Genomic DNA, 24,035 nt, shown 5'->3' with positions numbered 1-24,035 from the left:
ACTGAAAGGTGATGACATTTTTAATTTTTTAATTGATCTTTGTTTTTCTGAATTTGGTAATTAGTTTGGCAGCAAGGTGAGCTGGGTTTTACAGTGAACTAGCCAATTCAACAAACACAACAAAAATGATCTGGTTTATACCATTTTTTTCATCCTAAAGATTGGCATCAACAGAAAATCAGGACTGTGTTATTGGGAAGAAAAAGAAATTTATTTGCTTTTTTTTAAAATCAATAAATAATTTACAATATTTACATCACAACACTCCATACAATTTCCACACACATGCATAAGCTTGAAAGGGAGGCAGTGTGTTTGTTATATGCTTTCCCTGTCTTTATTCAGATTTTCATTCAGAGCCTCTTGGGTCTTCATCGGCCGGATTCACTCAGAAGCCAAAATTTGACTGAAGATAATAAAAAATAAAGTGCTTTGTTAATAATTAGAGGTTTAAGAAACGATATCTGGGAAACGGTTTTAGAGCTCATCATAATCAGAGAATAAGTTGAAGAGAATGAAAGATGACAGTTAGGTAAGAAAAACCTCCCTATTTGTTACATTTTACTGTTTCAAGAATTTTGATTTATGAAACGCTAAAATGAAATGCCATTTTGATAGTGGCCAGTTAATTTGGATTAAAATCCCCCTCCTCTTATAGTGACATCATTGAATCGGGTTTATAGGAGTTGTAGTTAGCATGGGTTATGAGCATTTTGAGGAAAACTTCACGTGAAGGATGAGTTCTCATCTTCATCGCAAACAGGGTGATAATTCAGGTTTTCATTGCTGAATTGTATAAATTCAGCCAAAGATTTCCATATATGGTTTATCCAGTTCCTTAAATGTTATTCAGGCAAAAACATTAAAAAATCACACTGCATTTCTTCTGTCACACTTGGACGAAGCTGCAAGAGATAATTGGTGGAAATTTGGAAAAAATGTCTTGAAAAAGCTAGGTGATGATTGTGTTCCGAAGTGAATGGCAATGGGTGCCATAGGTTTATGCAAGCATGCATGAATTATGAAGGCAAGACAATCTTCACTCTTCACAGTCATTTATTCTGGGATCCACCTACCATCTAGGACTTTACTCCAATCCAATTTGCCTGAAATGCTATCTAAATAGGGTCAGTGGTGATAAAACCTGGCAACCAAGCACTGTGGACATCTGACTTATACTTTTTGTGAAATCATAGTACTGTTTGCTAATAGTACTTTTGAGCTAATGTGGACAGAGAGGAGATGTCCATCTTGACTCCCTAGACATCTGAAAACGTGGGAATAGAGTCTCCCCTAGGACCCTTTCCAAGTGACCCCAATTATTCTCAAACTACACAAGGCAATAGAGAAAACAATCATGTCCACTGATGAACAAATCATGAAGAGAAGTAATAAAAGTACTCTTTTAAATATTTTAGGAAAGAAGCAGGGGAATCTCATCTCTTTGCTCACTTGGCAAATGAACATGTGTAACATTTAGTATGTGTTCAACTTACTACACACTCAAACAAGATAAAATATCAGCTAGCAGATGATCAGATGGATGTTCATGCTTGAAACATACAAAAACAAGGCTTTGTGTATATCTGGATGTCCTTCTGGTGTTGTGATGGTCAGATAGGGCTCACAATTTAGGAGCAGACTGAACTCACTTTCAAAGGTTTCCCTAAAACTTGCATGTTGTCAATCTACACAGCAAACACACCCACACAATATGTCCCCTTCCCAAGAACGGGGTTACACCCATTATGGTGTATTCAAAATAGAAAGGTATCAGGATAAGTTTAAGGATGGGAGAGTTCTCATCTGGCAGCTGGACCTAAACCCAACATAATGTTTCAACAATTCCTTAGCTCAGGTGTTGTACAAAGAAAAACATGGAGCTAAAGAAGGTGCATCTTGTAAAACGGTACTTCCAGAATACTGAGGCAGGCCTTCTATCTCTGCCTTTCTCTCTCGAATAAAACAATGGCATTGTTGATGAGGCCTACCCATCTTCTGGAAACGCACAACTTCTCGATGATAATTGATTTATGATCAATGACCCATCACTTGTTGCTCGTATGTAATATGAGCTTATGTACCGGAGACAAATTCCTTGTGTGTTCAATTACACTTGGCCAATAAAGAATTCTATTCTATAATACAAGACCCAAATGGTACAGTAATGCCACCAACTCAGCAGGCAGCCTTCTCAGAAGGGAGATTGACTGGAACAGCTCATCATGTCGACTGCAGAAGCAGAAAGGAAGAAGTCATTGGGGAAGAAGGTACAATTGCGGTCTCAAAACTGACACCACTGGTAAAGATGTTCCAGCTCATCTATGGACTGGCATAGTTTGTTTTCCAAAATGAAAGACTTGAGGATTATGTCAACCAGAGGATTTGCACCTAGTGGTGGCACAGCTGGAGTAATACTGGCCTAGTTCCCTAGCTTATTTTCCTATGTAGAATAGGAGTGGACAACGAGTTTGAAAACAGGACAAACATTGTGGTTCTGAACCACACCCAAGAGTTGGAAAGAAAACACAATCTGCTCACATTGCCCATGAAACCAGGTTGACCCTCCCATTCCTCCCCCATTCATTCTTGGCTAAAGCGAAAGGAAGCCATTTTCTATGAAGGAGACCGAAATGGAGTGAGCAAGGAAGGAAATGAGTTTGTGAGGGTGATGTCTGCCCAGAGGAGCAAATGGACAATCAAAACCTTGCAGATTGGCTCCTAGGCACCATTCCTCTGGAAGTGGAGGGAAATACCATCGATACACCCACCCATCCAGGAGCAGCTGCCAGCAGCTGCCCAAGCCAATCTGGAGAGAAGTGTGCACCAGCAGGCTCCCATGCACAAGGATGCAACCACGCGAATCCATTTTTCATGAGCAGGATGCAAAAACAGACAAATCACCCCCCACCCAAAGGCCGTGGGACTGTGCCCATGTCTGGCCCATTTAGGGATTCTTTGAATGGTCATCTCCAAGCCACTATATGCACAGTCCAAAAGCAACGGTTGCCTCTCCAACACTATTATACAAATGCCACTGCCAGTGAAAAAGGCATTCAAGAAAAGTGAGAAGGCAAAGTCTGCATCGTGTGTAGCAACTGGAAGAAGGGGATGGGTGGCTGATGTGGCCCTTGACCAGCCTTCCACATAGAGGAAGCCTTTGTTGAGAGGAAGACGTTGACAGGAAGAGCCAAAGTCATGTTTTCTAGACGTGACCTGGGTCAACACAATCCCCGGTTGCTTCCATTTCACACCTGCCCCAAACTGTAACAGTGGTCCTCAGTTTCCCAGCTCCACCACCAAGTGTGTCTGGGCCAGTCTACAAGAAAAGGGACGGACTTTGATTCAAGCATAGGAATGCCAAGAGGGAAAGAAACAGAGCCATGGAAAGCTCGGAGGTGGCCGTAACGCCTGACTCCAAGTCTCGTGTCCTTTCAAAGAGGTGAAGCTTGTCTTTGTTGGAGTGGAGCATCTTGACGTCTTCAAAAGCATAATAAGCAGCCAGGGTGAAGTTGACATCACCAGTTGTCAAGAGATCAAACACACAGGACTGGAAGTACAAATCCTCAACCGGGAGCTTCTCTTTGCATTTGACTGTGGCTGATTCGTAGGTGAAGACCTCGGGTGAAGAAGGTGGATTCGAGCCTTTCCGGGGAGGGCGGTTTTCAGTAGCCTTAGGGGTGGGAGGAAAGGCATGGAAGTCTAGCTGCTGGTTGAGTGGACAACCCCGGAGGCAAAGATAGAGGCCCTGGTTGTCTCCGTCCTCCACAGCTTTCACGACCTCCTCTGGCATCCGGACGGCAAAAGTGAGGTAGCGACCAACTTGCCTCACTACGATGGTGGTGCCAATGTATTTGGCCTGGATCTCAATGTGTTGGCCAGAGACCTTCTCGGTGATCTTCAGGCTGTTGGCACCATGCTTGTCACCGCCATTCTTTGAGCCATCAGCAAAGGGCTGCTGGGAGTTCATCCATCTCTGCTTGGTACACCTTTTGTTCCACACACTCCTGGAAGCTCTTGAAAATGATAGTGAGCTGGTGGGAATGAAAGGCAAAAGGTTACCGACATTGACAAGACGGTCTAGATTGGTTCATAACCCACCCGTGTTTGCTGTACCAGGTCTGAACGCTCAATTTCTCTCTTCTGCTAGTTTTCCTAACTAAGTTGTCCTTTCTTTCAAAAAGCATGAAGACATGGTTTTGCCAGCAGGGCAGAGACCCCAGGGAACTATAGAGCCCACCAAATGGTTGGTCCAATTGTTGTTGCCAGGGGTATTCATCATGCTTTGTCAACCATGAAAGACAGGGAAAGGCTTTTGACTATACAGGTAGTCCTCACTTAGTGACTTCTTGTTCAGCAACCATTCGAAGTCACAACAGTGCTCAACAAGAAGACTTATGGCTGGTCCTTGAAGTTGTGGCTGTTGCAGTGTCCCCACAGTCACAGGATCATGATTGGGGCACTTGGCAACTGGCACACGGTTACAATGGTCACAGCTTCCCACAGTCACATCATCACCCCTTGTGATCTTCACGGCCAGCTTCCAATAAGTCAAGTCAATGAGGAGAACAGCCACCACCTGATGTTGTGCTTAATGACTACACAGAATTCCTTAACAACCACAACCTGAACTGCCATTGTACATTGAAGATCACATTTAATTTCGTTGTACAAGGTGCAATGACAATAAAGTAAAGTAAACTAGACTAACATATTTTTAATCTTAGCTTAGGAATGTGATCAATGATTCTATGATGCCATTGAACTGGGGGGGGGGCAAATTTTCCCATTTGTTTAGAAACACTGGATACTTTTAAAGGGCAACCCCCTTTTAGTTTTTGAATCCCTCCAAAGTAGGGAAAATTGCCCTTATTCAAGAATTTCAGTGAGGCCTAAAGAGTGAAATGAGAGTTCTGAACCTCTGCAACTTTTCTTAAATCCAGGGGTGAAATTCAACAGCTTCTGAGAACTGGTAGCAAAAATTTTGAGTAGTTCAAAGAACCGGCGAATACCACCTCTGACTAGCCCCAGAGTGGGGTGGGAATGGAGATTTTGCAGTATCCTTCCCCTGCCACGCCCACACCACCGGTAGTAAATTTTGAATTTCACCACTGATTAAATCTCCCAAACAAGCACATGTTGGACTTTCATGGACCACAGAAGGATGATGTGGAGGCCTCCAGAATAAGCCAACTCAATTTGATGAGAAGTCAAACAAAGCAAGCTTTTCCAAAATGTCCAGAAGAGGTCATACTCTCCAAACCATGCTATGCTATGGGGACATTCCTACCTTGGTGGTGGCTGTTGCCAGGGAGCCAGGCAAGACAGGAGTGTTGGTGACTTGCACATTCAGGTAGTTGTTGTCAATGAGCGGCCAGGCCCCTTGGATTTTGCACGTCTGGAAGCTGTCCGAAAACGTCCGCAGGTGGGGTCTCCAAACAGCCCACAGTGGGTGTAGTTGGGGCGCAAGGAGTGTTTGTGGAAGCTACGTTCATAGTGGCAGCTCTCAGGGCTGTCTGAGCGCTCCTGGCTGTCGCCCCGAGGCAGCGGGGGGAGGCGAGGCTGGGAGGTGGGACCATCTTTGGAGCAGTTGTGTTGGGTCATGAGATCATCGATGCCGTGGACCGCAGAGTGGTAGAAGAGGTCTCCCCGGCAGGTGCGAGCTGTGTGGTGGGTGCAGAGGGCATAGGCGCGCAAGGCAGTGCAGAACTCAGGAGCATCCTCAGCGGCCGGGGGCTGTGTCCCCGAGGTTGCGGCCAAAATTCAGAGTTGCACTTCATGATCTTGCATGGAGACATGGCTAAGAGAAAGAGAGAGAAGAACACACCTGTTGGAAGTGTCCAGTGAGGCTTTCTAATCTGTCTATAAAGGTAGTCATCAATTTACAGCAGTTCCAATAAAGGAGAATATTTGTAGCTCAGGATTGAAGTAAGAGGTCTCCGAACTTGTTTGTTTTCTTGTAGATGTTTCATTAGCCTAACTAGGTAACATCATCAGTGCTACGTTACCTAGTTAGGGTAGTGAAATGTCTGCAAGAAAACAAGCAAGCTCAGAGAGCACCAAGGACCCCATAGTTGTCTTCCCCCTCCTCTGCCTTCCTCTCCTCTTCCTCCTCCTCTCTGTACACCTGATCCCCTTCTAACACTAATGATGTTACCTAGTTGGGTTATGAAATGTCTTCAAGAAAACAAGCAAGCTCAGAGAGCACCAAGACCACATAGTCTTCCTCCCCTCCTCTTCCTCCCCCTTCCTCCTCTTCCTCTCTGCACACCCATTCCCTTCTAGCACTGATGAAGTTACCTAGTTTGGATAGTAAATGTCTACAAGAAAATGAGCAAGCTCAGAGAACACAAGGAGCCCATAGTCATCGTCCTCCTCTCCCCCTCTCCCTCCTCCTTCTGCATCTCCTCTTCCTCCTCTCTGCACAACCTTCTCTTCTAGCATGATGATGTTACCTAATTTGGGTAATGAGATGTCTACAAGAAAAGAAGCAAGCTCAGAGAGCACAAGGACTTATAGTCATCAAAGCACAGCCAGCCGAACAAATAGGTTTAAAAATAGTTTTTATCCTTGGGCTGTCAAACTCTTAACACAACCATCATCACCCCACACGGAAACGTATGACTACTTTTTCTTTCTTTTTTCCTAATTACTTGCATAGGGATTATTCTTTATACTATTTATATTGTTTGCATTGTTGTCATGGATTGCACCCGTGAGACTAAAACCAATTTCATACATATAAGGTACAATGACAATGTTAGTATAAAGATAGTATAAAGACTATACTATACTATAAAGAGAAAAACTGGAAAGCCACTAAAAGTGGTTGAGTTTGCAAGGGAACGCTGAGAAAGACATTATCCTAAAATTCCTGACTTGACTCTGCTTTCTTCAATTCAATTTCAAACCTTTCTTGTCAGAAACAACCTGTGTACCATTGGCTAGCCTCCTTCGTGCGCCCCCCAACACAATACAACTCACAGTGAAAGACAGAAAATCCCTAGCCCAGTAAAACAAACAACCAGTGGTGGGATTGAATTTTTTTTACCACTGGTTCTGTGGGCATGGCTTGGTGGTGTGGCTGTGGGCGTGGCTTGGTGTGTGGCAGGGGAAAGATACAAAATCCCCATCCCTCCCCGCCAGAGGTGGATTGCTCCCCGTTCGGCCCGGATCAACTGAACTGGTAGTGGTGAGAGTTGCAGGCTCCACCCACTCACCCAGATGCTTCTGTGCATGCGCAGAAGCATCGCGCATGAGCACGAGTGAACTGGTACGCTGGGGTTTGAAAACCCACTTCTGCTTCCCATCCCACTAAACTGCTTTCCAGCTCCATTCTCCTGTTCTGGGCAACAGAAGAAGATCAACTGGGAGGCTGCGAGGTAGCAGGGGGCGGGGCCAGCCTATTTGCTGGTTCTCCAAACTACTCAAAATTTCTGCTGGTCAGAACTGGCTGAATACCACCTCTGTAACCAAACACCCAGTCCTATTGCACCATGTGAACTTATTGCACATTGTGCCTGTCCTGCAAGTCAATCATACCATGTTGTTGTAGAGTTATTTTCAATTCAGGAGTCTGACAGCCCATGGATAAAAACTGTTCTTCAGCCTGTTTGTGCGGTACCCTATGCTTCTATATCTCTTCCCGATGGTAGGAGAATAAAGAAGGGCCAACCAGGTGTGAGTCATTCCCTGACATTTTCCTCACTCTTCTAAGGCAGCAAGCCATAGCGATGTCACCTAGTGGTATCAGGGGACAACCCATGAGTTTGTGCTGTGCTCACCAACCTCTGTAACAGTGGGAGGGATTCAAATAAGTTAACAACTGGTTCTCTGCCCTAATGATTTCTTCCAACAACCAGGTCACCAAACAGCTCAGAAAGTTAACAACTGGTTCTCTCGAAGTGGTGCGAACCGCTTGAATCTAACCACTATAATGTCTTTCTATCTGGCAGCTGTCCAGCCGGCATACCACACCGTAATGTAATGAGGGAGGACGCTTTCTATTGTGGACCGGAAAAGGAGATCATCAGTTACTTTACTTCATTGTCATTGTACATAAATACACAGTATACACATACAATGAAAGATCACATAACTCCCAGAAAACAGGCCCAACACACTAACAATCCCCAAACACCCTCCCACTCACACACCCAAAAAATTCCCCGCCCTAAACCACCCAAGCATCTACACAACAGACCAAGTAGTGCTGTCCATAGCTCACTGATGGTGGCCCTTTAGTTCATTGTTGAGTGCCATTATAGCGCTGGGATAAAAGCTATTCAGAAGATGTGTGGTCCTTGTTTTAACAGTTGTTGTTCCACTTTGTTTTTTTTCGCAAGATCCTAAGGAAGTGGAGTTCGTGAGCTTGCAGGTTTGATTAAAAATAAAAGTAAACCCACTTCTCTTTTCAAACGGAGGCAGGGGAGGTGGGAGGGAAAAATTGGGAAGAGACTAGGAGAGGCTGCGCGAAGCCCATAGGAGGGCGGTATCGCTCTACGGATTTTACAGATTCCAACTGAAGGAATGAATGTATCCTACGCTTTGCCGTTTCACTCATCTCTCCATATAAGGCCAAATTTTCCAAAGGCAGGTGTCACGCGTAAACTCAGCAAGCATACGAGGGAGCATGCCTCGGTTCTACTTGAGTGGGAAAGAGATCAAAACAGAAGGACAACCAAGTCTTTTTCTCAATGTTGCAGACAGTGAAGCCCTCGGGAGCCCAGGTTGCATCAGACTCAACAACGTCTTTTCCCTGGTTTTCTGATCTGCTGCGTGTGAAATGGTGTTGGGTCTACTACAAGTCTCAGGATCCCCAGATAGGAAATCGGGTGTGGCCTTACCAGACCATACCTAGAAACCTTTTCAGGTTGCCACAAAAGATGATTTCTTGGAAGCCAAGAAGTTTTTTCTATTGTTTTCCTGCAACAACTAATCATCTGGAGCTGCATTGTTCTTTAATGACCTTAATAATGCCTAATAAACCCCCTTCTCGCTTTAACCAGCTGGTCTTCTGCTAAAGCTACCCAACTTAACAGAAAGACAGCATTGGAAGGGACTTTGGAGGTCTTCTAATCCAACCTGTTCAAGCAGGAGATCCTATACCAGGGATGTCAAACTCAAGGCCTAGGGCAGTGGTTCCCAAACTTGGCAACTTTAAGACTTGTGGACTTCATTCCCAGAATTCTCCAGCTAGCTCTTCTGGCTGGAGAACTCTAGGAGTTGAAGTCCACAAGTCTTAAAGTTGCCAAGTTTGGGAACCACTGGCCTAGGGGGACATATCTGCCCCCCCAAGGTCAAACACAACCCTAATGCGGCCCTCAATGAAATCGAGTTGGACAGCCCTGTTCTATACCATTTCAGACAAATGCTTGTCTTCTTAAAAACTTCCAATGTTGGCGCATCCAGAACCTCTGGAGGCAAATTCTTCCACTGCTTAATTGTTCTAACGGTCAGGAATTTTCGCCTTAATTCTAGGTTGGTTCTCTCCTTGATTAGTCTCCATCCGTTTCTTCCTTTCTTGCCTTTTGATGCTTTGGAAAATAGGTTGACCCCCCTCTTCCTTGTGGCAGCCCCTGAGATATTGATGCACTGCTATTATGGCACCCCTAGTCCTTATTTCCATTAACCAAGATGTGTGTTTTAGTCTCCAGTCCCCTAATCATCTTTGTTGCTTTTCTCTGCACCTCTTTTTAGAGGCTCAGTGGCGACCAAAACTGGATGCAATATTGACTTCTTAGATTCCAGGGAACACCATCTACTGTTCAACCAAATAATCAGACAATCTTATGTGCTGGAATTTGCTCAAAATAATGCAAGGAATGAAATGTTTTTAATTCACAGTCATGGAACCGAATACAGCTTGTTTCCCACAAGATGTTTAATCAGGCCGGTTACAAACTAAGCAGTTCCATTCGTGTCCACACCTGCTAAGCTTTTTTTTTTTGGGGGGGGGGTGTGGTGAATCCAGTCTACTCCATTTGTGACTCAAAGGGCTGGGTGTACTCAGAGAATGAATGCGCTGATGAGATAAGCATGTTAAGCACGTTGTGGGATTCTATCCTTAGAAACCATAATTGGACTAGAACTCACTTTGAGAGCCGGGATCATCTCCCTTCCTTCCCTAACTTCCTGCCCCCCCATCCCCACCGAGTTCAGTCAAGATTTGGACACAGAGCAAGGCTGAGCTTTTCTGGCGGAGTGCCTGTGCAGCTGTTGGAACACATTCTATCTCTCTTCCTAGCACAAATGCTCTTGTGACTCAGGCATTTTGGCCAGAGAGCAGGAAGCAAAGTCCACATTGCTAGCAGGAAAGATGTTGAGACTCTAGAAAGAGTGCAGAGAAGAGGAACAAGGACGATTAGGGGACGGGAGGCTAAAATATATAAGGAATGGTTGCTGGAATTGGGTGTGTCTGGTTTGATTAAAGAAGGACTAGGGACGACGTGATAGCTGTCATGCCTGCAAGCTATCTTTTCTTTTGGACTTCAGGCCTGTCACACTTTCTACTGTCTTATTTTCTATTGTGAGAAAATGGGACGGGGGATTATACTGGAGTTGGGTGATATGTAGCCATAACAACATTCTTCTTAGAAAGCCAAGGTCATCTTTGTCTCTCTGCACCTGGTCGGAACTGGACGGGTGGAAGCTGCCAGCATGGCAGTGGGAGATTGGACCCTGTGATGGACTTGTGGGTGTGGGGTCACGATCTTGAACTTTCAACTGGGTGGAGAAAACCAGGAAGCTTCAGATTCAGGTTGTCCCAGATGTGCCAACATGGCTCTTTCAATAAATTGGAACGTTGAGGAATCCTGCGCCTCGGATTCTGACTTAATTTTGGATGCTATTTGGAACCCTGACATTAACCCGAATCTGCCTTAAAAGACTTCACCAGCTGCCCTGAACTTCAGGTGGCTGAGGTACTGAGCCCTAGCATTGACCCGAACCCGGGCGACGCGAAGACTCCGGGAAGATGGAGGAAGAGAAGACAATAGCAGTGTTCCAATATCTCAGGGACTGCCACAAAGAAGAGGGGGTCAAACTATTCTCCAAAGTACCTGAAGGCAGGACAAGAAGCAATGGATAAAAACTAATCAGGGAGAGCAGGGATTCGCTTAATAACCGTGTCAAAAAAGCTTGTAAAATTGGGCGTAACTCCCTTCATAACTGCCTTGCTTAGCAGTGAAAATTCAGCTGCCATTATGGCCATAACAGAACCTGAGGACTACCTTGCATCAAGGTCCCGTTAGGGTTTTTTTAAAAAAAAAATGCTTAGGAGGGTTGCTATTTGTCCTTTATTTGGCTTGGTTTAATTTGATTGCGTTGCTCTTACTATATTGTTTAGCATACCGTATTTTCGGAGTATAAGACAGCATCTTTCCCTCCCTAAAAGAGCGTGGAAATGTTGGTGCGTCTTAACACCGAACACAGCCATTTTGGCCTCCCGAAAGCCCCACCCACACATCCCATTTTTGTGGAAAATGGGCCATTTTTTTGCAAAAATGGGGGTGTATTTGCCTTCCCCACCCCCCAGACTTCAGCAGGGCTGGGGGGGGGGAATGGAAAAATGTCCCTATTTTGCTGAAAAACGGGGGTGTTTTTGCCTCCCCCAGTCTGCTAAAACCTGCAGAATGCTCCTGGGGGTCGGGGGGGACAAACGTTTTTCCTTACTTACCTCTTCAAAATCTTAATGCGTTTTATAGTCCAAAAATACAGTATATATTTTTTTTCAACCCTTTTTGGATTGTTAATGAATCCGAAAAGTTTGATCTGGAGCATTCCTGCCCTGAGATCAGGATGGAAAAAAACACTGCCTAGCATCTGAGCTGCCCCCCTTCCTGCCCTCCCCCCCCCCAAAAAAAATCCTAGCCAAAATACTTCTGACAGCAGGCATTGCTGGCAGAGCTCTGGAAGAACTCATTTGAACAGTAGCCAAGAAAGCTCTGTTCGCTCAATTCTGCATAATCCATTTTCCAACAACTCAGAAATGCATTTGGGTTCCAGCCATGGATGACTTAGCATAGGAGCAGGATCTGCTTTGTGTCTGCTGCTTGGAGAATTAACACAAAAAGTGGGGGGCGGTGGAAATATTCAGGAGGTGGGGGAGACAAAATCTGCCCTGGGCCCAGAGTTTCCCCCAAATAATTGTCTCTTATTTGCAAGCAACGCGAAAGTGTTTATAGACAGGACGCAATTCTGCACCCACGCACCCGTGCGCCAATTAAAAACAAAACTGATACGGAAGACAGTGTGGAAAAAAAAGAAAAAATCTTGAGTGTTTCAGTTCTTATTCAATTTTTATCCCTTTAAAAGCAGCCAGATTCTCGTCCTTTTGGTTGATCTGACAATCTGCTTGTTGGCACCAAATGCTAATTTTCCAAGCGGCTCTAATTGAACCAGCCTCCCCAGTCAGAGGCAAAGGCACCCACCGAGACACCTACACTCACAGCAAATAAAATAAAATAAAATAAATCATATTACGGCTTTCTGGATTTTTTTTTTTTGCGTCCATCAGTCACCCTGCATTGGATGAATGATCTTTGCTGAGTTCTGCAAGCTGGCTAAGCAGTTTGCCTGGGGGGGGGGGAAGGGGAGGGTGGCCGGGAATAACCGTCAGCAAAACCAGACGAAAGGATGCAGCCAAAATAGAAGCCAAGAAAAATTACACAGACGTCCTCAGTGCGCAATGCACAGGCAAGTCACAGAATTTATGTAGAGAGTCTCAGTCATCCAGGTTATGGTTGTGCCAAAGATGCTTTTTTTTTCCAGGAGGCAACTGGACTTTCTGTTTTTTTTTCTTTTGAAGATGTTTCGCTTCCCATCTAAGAAGCTTCTTCAGTTCTGACTGGATGGTGGGGAATGGAAGGATTGATATTCCTTGCAGACAGCTGGTCCTTTGCATCCTTTTAGAGAGTCTTGGAGGTTTGGATTTATCTGTGTCCTCAGGATCACTTGAGCAGTGCTAATGGTTCCTGTAGTCTGCAATTTTTTTCCTCTGGAAATCTCATTCTCTATCCTCCCCTTCTTCTTCTGCTCTCAGTCTTTCCCAGCATGAGGCTCTTCTCCAGGGAGTCCTTCCTTATCATTAGGTGGCCAAAGTATTTGAGTTTCATCTTCAGGATCTGACCTTTTAAAGAGCAGTCAGGGTTGATATTCTCTAAGACTGACCAGTTGGTTCACCTTGCAGTCCAAGGGACTCGCAGGAGTCTTCTCCAGCACCAGAGTTCAAAGGCCTCCATTCTTTGGTGCTCAGCCTTCCTTATGGTCCAACCTTCACAGCCATACATTGCAACTGGGAAAACAATAGCCTTGACTATACACACTTTTGCTGGCAGGGTGATGTCTCTGCTTTTTAGTATGCTGTCTAGATTTGCCATAGCTTTCCTCCTCAGGAGCAAGCGTCTTTCCTTCCCTCCCTCCTGCCAAATCTGAGTTTCATCTTCAGGATCTGGCCTCCAGAAGAGCAGTCAGGGTTGATCTCCTCTAGGACTGACTGGTTTGATTGCCTTGCAGTCCAGGGACTCGCAGGGGTCTCCTCCAGCACTTCATCATTTGTTTAGCAGCACATCATGGCAACAGGGCAAATTAGTTTTGCAGCGTGTTGTACCGAAACTGTGGCTATCTCTGATAAACATCATCAGTCAAACCACTAGGGAGTTTTATAGACTGAATCCACCCTCTTTGGGGAGGGGGGAGGTGTCATTCACACCTGCATTTGAAATTTGACATCTATTTATTTATTCAGTCAATGATCAACAACATAACGTAGAAACAAGAGAGATAAAAGACAGCAATTACAATCAGAATCTACAGGGAGATGTGGGTGCAATTATAGATTAGCAACTGCAAAATAAATCAAATATGGTATACTCTAAGGACACGGTGGCTCAGTGGCTAAGACGCTGAGCTTGCAGAGCTTGTCGATCAGAAAGGTCGGCTGTTTAGCAGTTTGAATCTCTAGTGCCACATAACGGAGTGAGCTCCTGTTTTTGTCCCAGCTTCTGCCAACCTAGCAGTGCTAAAGCACATAAAAAAATGCAGGTAGGAAAATAGGGGCCACTTTGGTGGGAAGGTAACAGCCTTCCGTGAGCCTTCAGCATTTAGTCATGCCGGCCACATGACCACAGAGACATCTTCGGACAGCGCTGGCTCTTTGCCTTTGAAATGGAGATGAGCACCGCCCCCTAGAGTCAGGAACAACTAGCACATATGTGCAAGGGGAACCTTTATCTTTAAGCACCTGTATTATAATACTACATTTATTTCTCACACCAGTGAATCTAATAGAATAAAACTATACGTTAAAATATGCCTCTAAAAATTATTCGGAAATAGCTAAGCAAAAGATTGATTAAAAATAAGGTGTTTGGTTGTTTAGCTGGTTTTTCCCTTATTATCATCTCAGCAGCAGCAAATTCTGTTCTTGTACGAGGGGTGGGTGGATTTCAGCCCTGGAGAAGATGGTTCAGATAGAAATTATGTGACCTGCCTAGATATCACTTGCCTTTGAATGTGGGGCCAGAGCTGAAAAAAGAAGACCACCTCTAACCCATTCTGGCTATTCTAACAGATTAACAGAGTTGGAAGGGACCTTGCAGGCCATCTATTCCAACCCCCTGCCCAAGCAGGAGACCCTACATCTGCCTCTACCTAGGATTGAACTCACAACCTTTCAACCCCTGGCCCTTTGACCTGGGAATAGCAACCAAAGAACTGAGCATCCCACCCCTCTGAAAGAACAAAAGGAGTGGGGAGGGGCAGAGGCCCTGCAAAACTGCTCCAAGGAATTAAGGGAGAATTGCAACTGGAGGCAAAGATCCCCGAAACAGAAGCTCTGGGAGAACTGGGGACAATGGAAGAAGTGGTCTATGGAGAGTCTCCGTCTTTCAGGTCAGGGTTGTCCCAAGATGCTTTTTTTCAAGAGGCCACTGGACTTCCAGGTTTTCGCTTCAAAAACCTTTCGCTTCTCATCCAAGAAGCTTCTTTGCTCAGACACCTTTGGAGACAATGGAAGCTGACCAGAGGTGGTATTCAGCCAGTTCTGACCGGTTCTGGAAAACTGGTAGCGGAAATTGTGAGTAGTTCAGAGAACCAGCAAATACCACCTCTGGCTGGCCCCGCCCCCATCTACTCTCTGCCTCCCAAGTCCCAGCTGATCGGCATTCCCAGTTGACCGACTGGGTCTTCTTTTGTTGCCCTGCACAGGAGAACGAAGCTGGAAAGCAGGTTAGTGGGATGGGGAGGGAATGGGGATTTTACAGTATCCTTCCCCTGCCACGCCCACAAAGTCACGCCACGCCCACAGAACCGATAGTAAAAATGTTTGAATCCCACATTGAAACTAACCGGCTGGGGTCTCTAGCAAAGAGAAAAAGGAAGAAGAGAAAAAAGACCCATAGACCCATTCCCACTTTGGGGAAGGGAATCGGGTCAGGTTTCAATGGCAAACCTGGAAAAGAGATATAATAAACTTCCCAATGGATACCAGCATTTCGATCTTTAAATGACACCCGGCCATTCTCTATCCATGGACCGGCACTGGGACACCGCATGCCAGAACCAGGAAGCACAAAACAAGCAAAGCCCCATCCGTGGGGATGCAGGCATCACATGAAAGCACCCCTTTTCCAGTCCATGGAAAAACCTCCTCCGTCCAAGCATGCCTGGTGCCCCAAAGATTGGGGGGGAGGTGCTGCTCTCCTCTCAGCTAATTCCCACAGGTGTGTCTTTCCTTTTCGGTGGTGATTTCTTGAAATCTAACTAAGCTACTTAAATTTGTAACAGTGAGAAATAAATGGAGATCAACGAAATAAAGAATATATGTTAAGATAGAGATGTAAACAATATGATGATAATGATGATCATTAAGATTATTATACCTAATATTATATTTTCATTAGAAGGTAAGTGAAGAAGTAGAAACGAATAGAGCGATAATGCCGATTATTATTATTGTAAGATTAGAGAATCATTATCAATGTAATGGAGCAGTGGCTCAGTGGCTAAGATTGTCGATCAGAAAGGTCGGCAGTTCGGATCCCTGGCACCATGTAACGGAGTGAGTTCCCATTACTTGTCCCAGCTTCTGCCAACCTAGCAGTTCGAAAGCACGTAAAAATGCAAGTACAAAAATAGGAACCACCTTTGGTGGGAAGGGAACAGCATTCTGTGCAGCTTCGGGAGTTGAGTCATGCCGGCCACGTGACCACGGAGAATGTCTTCGGACAGCGCTGGCTCTTTGGCTTTGAAACGGAGATGAGCACCGCTCCCTAGAGTTGGGAACCTATGTGTGAGGGGAACCTTTATCTTTATAAATGTAATAATACTGTAAATTTTGATTGTAATAACACAGAGATATTTGTACCCAGAAGATGATGTTTAATGGAAGATGATATGTTCACGTTAAAAATTGAAATAAAATATATATTAAAAATAAAATAAATTATGGCATCTCCCCCACTCCAATCCCATGACTAGGAATCTGTCCATTATTTTAAGGTTGGATGAAGAAAACAATCAACTGTACTGATCTGAGCGAAACATCTTCTCCTGGTGTGAAAAACAAAGCAGACCCCTTTTGAAATGAAGCAGGAGGGAAGAAATGTGCTCATTTAAAAGTTTTGCAGGCATGGAATACAAACAGGATTCTGCATGAATATAAACTGATGACAGAAGGAAAGGGGCGAAATTTCATACACAGCCCAGCGGTTGAGTCAAGCACCTACGGGACCTCTCAATTCTCCATCCAATTTTCAGGGCCAGAAATTGGATTGGACAACATTTTTTTTCAAATTTCTCCAGGGGGAAAGAAAAATCCTTCAACCACTTCTCCGTGACCTTCAGTGCTGGGAGCTTCCACCGCCCTCCTTCCGCCAAGGAATCTTTTTTAACGGAAGAACGGAGCGCTGCAGAAGGGACTGTCCAACGAGAGTGAGAACATGCATAAAAAAATAAAAGCTCTCCTCGCACATACAGTATGTGCTAGTCGTTCCCAACTCTAGGGAGCAATGTTCATCTCCGTTTCAAAGCCGAAGAGCCAGCGCTGTCCGAAGACATCTTCATGGTCATGTGGCCGGCATGACACAACGCCAAAGGTGCATGGAACACTGTTACCTTCCCACCAAAGGTGGTTCCTATTTTTCTCCTTGCATTTTTACATGCTTTCAAACTGCTAGGTTGGCAGAAGCTGGGAAAAGTAACGGGAGCTCACTCCGTTATGCGGTGCCAGGGATTCGAACCGCCAAACTGCTGACCTTTCTGATCAACAAGCTCAGCCTCTTAGCCACTGAGCCAGTGCATCCCTTCGAGAACATGCATATGCTCTCCTAATTAAAGAAGAGCAAGCGTGTAAGATTTTGCCAAGAAAGCAAAAGACAGGATAGATAGTTCTCAACTTACAACAGTTGATTTGGTGAGTGTTTGAAGTTACAACAGCACTGAAAAAAGTGACTTACAACCTTTTTTCACATGTGTAACCATTGCAGTCCGTGGTCATGTGATCAAAAATTCAGATGCTTGGCAACTGACTCGTATTTATGACGGTTGCAGAGTCCCGGGGCTGGGGTGTGTGTGTCACGTGATCCCTCTTTGCGACTTTCTGACAAGTAAAGTCCAGGTGATGCCAGATTCACTTAACAACGGTGTTGAATTGATTCACTTAACCACTGTGGCAAGAAAGATCATAAAATGGAGCAAAGCTCATTTAACAACTGCCTGTTTAGCAACAGAAATGTTTGGGGTCAATTGTGCTTGGAAGGTGAGGATTTCCTGTAACTGACCAAACAATAGAATAGTATTTGTTATTCTCCTTCTTCTTCTATTCTTTTCCTTCTCCTCCACCTCCTCTCCGCCTCCTTCTACTCTCCTTCTCCTTCTATTCTATCCTTCTTCTACTCTCCTGCTATTCTTCTCCTTCGCCTCTACCTCCTTTCCTTCTTCTTCTATGCTTTCCTTCTTCTCCACCTCCTTTCCTCCTCCTTCTCCTCCTCTCCTTCTCCTTCCAATCTTATCCGTCTTCTCCTTCTTCTATCTTCTCTTCTCCTCTACTTCCTTTCCTCCTCCTCCTCCTTCTACTCTCCTTCTCCTATTCTATCCTCTTCTCCTTCTTCTCCTACTCTCCTCCTTCTTCTATTCTTCTCCTCCACCTCCTCTCCTATTCTTTTCTTCTTCTTCTACTCTCCTTCCTTCTATTCTTTTCCTTCTCCTCTATCTCCTTTCCTCCTCCTCCTCTCTCCTTCTCCTTCCATCTATCCTTCTCCTTCTTCTCTCCAGCTCTCCTTCTTCTCTATTCTTCTCCTCTACCTCCTTTCCTCCTCCTCCTCCTTCTACTCTCCTTCTCCTTCTATTCTATCTTTCTTCTCCTTCTCTTCTCCTACTCTCCTTCTTCTTCTATCTTCTCCTTCTCCTTTTCTCTTCTGTCAACATTTTGCAAAATCTGACTTTTCCTCATTTCCCAAGCCATAGAGTTGGCAGTCTTGAGGGTCCCAAGCTTTAGAAGGCTGAAACGGTTCCTTTTCCCCACCTGCCACCCAGGGCACAATTCGACGTAGCAAAACTACGCAGGAAAGAATTGCCTGGAGAAATGGGAGGAGCGGCATTTGCACAAGGTAACCCCACAGCCTCTGGAGAGAAGAGCTGCTAACAAGCAACGTGATAAATGCGGGCCTTGAAAAACTATCTTTCTCTCTACTGTAGACCCAGACAAGGCTCTCCCTCAGGGACCCATGTGTAATTCCCCCCCAAGGCTCTACTCACTCCCACACCGATGCCCAAAGGCTAAAAGAAAAATGGAAGCAGCTGGAATTGGAAGACAGATATTCCGGAAAGTTTAACAAATGTTCTAAATCCCTGGCAAATGATTCTTCCCCCTCCCTTCCTTCTAATGGAAAAAATCCAAATGGATTTGGACTGCTCTGGTTTTTGTGGTTTTTCCGAGCATTTTCACATACACACACACACACACACCGAAGGAAGTGTCATGTAGAGATCCAGACATTCAGCAGAAGAGAATTCACAAACCTGGGTTTTGCAATACGCTTGGCTCAAGTATTCCAGTTCTCCATTTCCATCCTTGGTATATTTTATTGATGCAATTCCTTGGGGGGGGGGGGGTTGTCATAAAAACAAGGGAGGGTCTGACCCCCCCCTCAATACAGGTGATCCTCAGCTTACACCAGTTCATTTAATAGTTAACAACCGCACTGAAAATAGCGACTTACAACAGTTTTTCAGGCTTACAACGGTTTGCAAGATCTTCACAGCCACGTGATCAAAATTCAGATGCTTGGCAACTGGCTCGAACTTATGATGGTTGCAGTGTCCTGGGGTCATGTGACAAAGTCCGTATTTTCTGCAATTGAGTTTGGAGCAGTTTACCTTGAGTTTGTATTTATTGTGCGCCCGTGTATCGTTGTGGTTTGAAGCTGGAGTAGTTGTTGACAGGTAGGACATTGTAGCAGATAATTTTGTGTACTACACTTAGATCGGACCAAAGGTAGCGTAGTTCTAAGTTGTCTAAGACCAAAATTGTGATGATTTCCTTAATAACTGTGACAAGAAAAGTTGTAAAATGGTGGGGGGGTGGCGAGCTCACTTAACAAATGTCTCGCTTAACAACAGAAATTTCGGGCTCAATTGAGGTCGTAAGTCGAGGACTACCTCTCTGTATAGAAAGTCACGTTTGTCTTTCTTTTCAATATATATTTTTTTCCATCATGAAACACTGTGATTTTCCTTTGAAAAGCACCCAGCAAGCCATTGATTGGTATAGGCAAACTCAAAACAGATCAATCTTTTTTTTTTAAATCTGGGGAGGGGACTTTTAAAGGAACTTTAAAAGACTTGGAGCTCTTTTTTTTTTTAGGGGAGTGGAATTAAAATCTCTCTTCAAGGTGACTGTTTTGCTTACTGGATTTCTGCAGCATGACCTGAGAGAGCACGGGGGCTGGAAAACAAGGATTGCACATGCCCCCCACCCCACCCCAATCTGCATGCTATTCCCTTCGGGGCTAAACAAAACCTTCTTTCTCACACAGGTGTGCACAGGCTCCACCAAGCACTTGCATATCAATCAGAACGCCCAGGTGAGCCAGCCCTGTTCCAGGTATTCTCACAGGACTCTGCATGCTGCAACTGCTTTTATTTTATTTTATTTTTAAAAAAATACTGGCACGGAAGATCCTGGTTGGAACTTAAGCATTTGTTTGGATCGTGCAATGCGCAACGTTTTCCTGCTGGGCCTCCTCTTCACATATGCCAAGCCCAAAGGCATACAGGGAAGAGCCCCGGGCGCATCGCTCTAAATAACAACTTGAAAACACAATGGAGTGCCTGCCAAAACGTCTTGTTGCATCTCAGGGGCTGGTGTCAATTCCGAGAGAAGGGTGTGGCAATCAGCAGCCGAAAGCAGGCCAGTTCAATCCGTGAGTTTCATAAGAGTGGAACATTGGCTTTGAGAAACGGAGAGATGGGTATATATGATTATGGGCGGGAGAATCCATTTTGGATTCCTCCAGATACTTCCAGGGAGCTGAGAATACAGAGATCCCATCTCTCCAGGGCTGTACCCCCTCCCCCCCACATTCGTTAAAGCCCTTTCCTTCCACCCAGTGGTGGGATTCGAATAATTTAACAACCGGTTCTCCGCACTAATTGATTTCTTCCAACAACCAGTTCACCAAACTGTTCAGAAAGTTAACAACCGGTTCTCCCGGAGTGGTACGAACCGGCTGAATCCCACCACTGCTCCCACCCTCCGTGGAAACTCACTGTCTGGATTTGTAGAACATGGAAAAAGACTAGGTGAAAATGGGGTTCGTTCATGGCACCAATTATAGAGGAGATGAGAGAGGCCGGATCTCCTGGTATGGACATGTCCTGAGAGCAGCACCTTCCACCATGGCCAAGACTGCTTACCAACTAGAAGTCAATGGCCATTCTGGTGCCCAGAACACAGATGGCAAGACACCATCAACAAAGATAGGCAAGGTGCAAGCCTGCACCCTGGAGATGCACCCTGCATTTGTGGGAATATGCTGAGGAGGAGGAGGAGGAGGAGGAGGAGGAGGAAGAGGAGGAGGAGGAGGAGAAGAAGCGGAGGAAGAAGAAGAAGAAGAAGAAGAAGAAGAAGAAGAAGAGTAGTAGTAGTAGTAGTAGTAGTAGTAGTAGTTTGTTACTGATAAGCCAGTTGGAACCCAACCATTACATGTAGATGGTGCCTGAAACCATATTGTAGATATTTTATTTTATTTATTTATTTATTTATTTATTAAATATATTTATATGCCGCCCAATCCCGAAGGACTCCGGTTATCAAACAGATATCTGTTTGAACCTGTGCAATATATAAAACCACTATTTGTTAACCCACATCTCAGAATTGTTATGTGTGAATGCAGTAAGTGGGATGTTTATAATAGTTGAAATATGGCGAGATCCATCTGCTTAGCTGAAAGCAATAAAGACCAACGCTTAACTGGAAGCAGTAAAATAGGCTGGAAAAGGCTAGTCGATTTCTTACCCAACACCTTTACTAGGGTGGGATTAGAACTCACCATGTCCTGGTGATTGGCCCAAAGTCACCCAGCTGGCTTTCATATTTAAGGTAGCACTAGAACTCACCCCCTTCTGGTGATTGGCCCAAAATCATCCAGTTGATTTTCATAGCTAAGGCAGAACTGGAACTCATGGTCCCAGGATTTCTAGCCTGGTGCCTTAATCTCCAGATCAAAGTGACCTTCAATGATCAATTTAATGCTCATGAGGACCCAGAAGCAAGGCAAGAGGCTGACTATTTATCTACTGTTTACCTATATGTCATACAGATCATATATTGTCCAAGAGGCCAGCAATGTCTCCTCTCACACAACAGGTTTAATGTATAGGAGCCCATTATTTTTAAGTCAGCTGAACATAACACAACAGAAAACAGGCAAGCTAGATGACAGTCAAGCCTATCACAAACATCTCCAGAAAGGTCCCATATGAGAAACAGAGGTCTTTCCAGGGGCCACCACAAGTGCCTGAAGCTTCCTTTTCCATGTTTTTGTTCAAGTCCATTTTAAAACCATTAACCATCTCAGTGTAAAGAGGGCTCTTCTTTTTCTTCATCGGCTGAGCCAACTACCTCCGCTGCATGACTCCAATTCCTGAAAACATCCTTCACACAATGACTAACCTACTTGCTTGTCTCCCAGAGCAAGCACAGTCTGGTTCCTGCATCCGCTTATTTTGGGGCATTTGCACAATTATTAAACCACAAAGTTAAGTTGCCAATCCTTTAAGAAAAAGTTAATCCAGGTAAAAAACAAACAAACCTTACACTTGCACCTTCTTCAAAAGCAACCATTAGGCTCTTTAATAAGCAAATTAAGCCTTGGCCACAGAAGTCTTACAAAAGTGACTGAGTTTCATCTTCTAAATTAATGTGTATTGTATTTATCTAAAATAACATTGTACTGCTAACTAGGGCATACAAGACCAATTCTCGTATACAGCTTGTCTGCCTGGAATCCACACTATTTATCAGACATTAATACAATTGAGCGAGTCCAGAGGTATTTCACGAGATGAGTCCTCCACTCCTCTGCTCGCAATAGAATCCCTTACGCCACCAGGCTTGAAATTTTGGGCTTGGACAATCTGGAACTCTGCCGCCTACGGTCTGAACTGCATAGTACACAAAATTAGCTGCTACAACGTCCTACCTCTCAAACAACTACTTCAGCTTCAACCTCAATAATACACAGGCAAATAATAGATACAAACTCAAGGGAAACCGCTCCAAACTCACTTGCAGAAAATACGACTTCAGCAACAGAGTGGTCAACGCCTGGAATGCTCTACCTGACTCCATTGTTACATCCACAGTTTCAACCTTCAACTGTCTACCGTGGACCTCACCCCTTTCCTAAGAGATCCTTAAAGGGCACCAACGCACCAGCATGCCTACCGTCCCTGTCCTACTGTCCCCATTTATTGTACTCATTTCCTTTGTTCATGTCCATGTTCATATTTATACCTGCTATCTTGTACATGTTTGACAACGAAATAAAATAAAATAAATAAAAAATAGAAGGAGAGATTGGACAACTATTTGTCTGAAATGGTATAGGGTTTCCTGCCTTAGCAGGGAGTTGGACCAGAAGACGTCCAAGGTGTTTGGAGAAGTCACGACTTCTGAAGGTAAGTTGTTCCACTGGTTCATTGTCCTCACTTAGTTCTAGGTTGCTTCTCTCCTTCATTAGTTTCCACCCATTGTTTCTTCTCTTACCCTCAGTTGGGGACAAAGAAAGCGTAGTGGTCACTAGCCCCCAGTGCACCTCGACAGTGGTTAGAGATCCACCGTTTTTGAAACCGAATAGCCAGAACCTTGGGGAAGAATCACAAGCCTTATTTTAGATCTGTCCTGCAATTTTAAAATCACTTCTGCAAGTGATCAGGTGAGGTCCAACTTCCCGCAAGACCGTATGTCTGTTCTATGGAGTCTTCCTCGTGAGGAAGAAATGTTTAGTTTAGTTTAATAAAATTTGTATGCCGCCCACTCCCATTGGGACTCTGGGCGGCTCACAGGCAAGATAAAAGCATTTTTAAAAATTTTAAAATAAGAAATACAATATTAAAATTAACACAACATCCATTCTGTCCAAGAGGGGCTGGATATTAATCAACAGCCCCAGGCCTGCCGGAACAGCCAGGTCTTGGTGGCTTTACGGAAGGCCGGAGAGTGGTGAGGGTCCGGATCTCTACGGGTAGTTCGTTCCATAGGGCCGGCGCAGCTACAGAGAAGGCCCTCCCCCGAGGGGCCGCCAGCCAGCATTGTTCGGTCGACAGTACCCGAAGGAGGCCCAACCTGTGCGATCTTAAATGATGTTGGGGTGGAAAGATGAGCATATATGACATAGACTCTATGTCATTTCCAGTCTCTTCTTAAAAGGGAGCATCCACAACTTCCGAAGGCAAGCCGTTCCACTGCTTAATTGTTCTCACTGTCAGGAAATTTCTCCTTAATTCTAAATTGCTTCTCTCCTTGATTA

General features: G+C 44.7%; 1 protein-coding gene across 1 annotated transcript in view; it reads right to left on the bottom strand.

Moving 5' to 3' along the window:
• Window positions 1-3,085: 3,085 nt before the first annotated feature.
• LOC116518848 (repulsive guidance molecule A-like) overlaps window positions 3,086-24,035 on the bottom strand; it is a 34,563-nt gene continuing 13,613 nt past the window's right edge. The window contains 5 exon segments of the mRNA XM_032232370.1: window positions 3,086-3,952; window positions 3,954-4,034; window positions 5,291-5,433; window positions 5,436-5,762; window positions 5,765-5,800. Coding sequence (XP_032088261.1) covers window positions 3,320-3,952; window positions 3,954-4,034; window positions 5,291-5,433; window positions 5,436-5,762; window positions 5,765-5,800 — 1,220 coding nt within the window. The 3' untranslated portion in view covers window positions 3,086-3,319.

The sequence above is a fragment of the Thamnophis elegans genome, chromosome 16 (genome assembly GCF_009769535.1).
Source record: "Thamnophis elegans isolate rThaEle1 chromosome 16, rThaEle1.pri, whole genome shotgun sequence".
Taxonomy (NCBI): Eukaryota; Metazoa; Chordata; class Lepidosauria; order Squamata; family Colubridae; genus Thamnophis; species Thamnophis elegans.
Note: the sequence above shows the minus strand (reverse complement) of the source record. Positions and strands in the feature narration are given on the sequence as shown.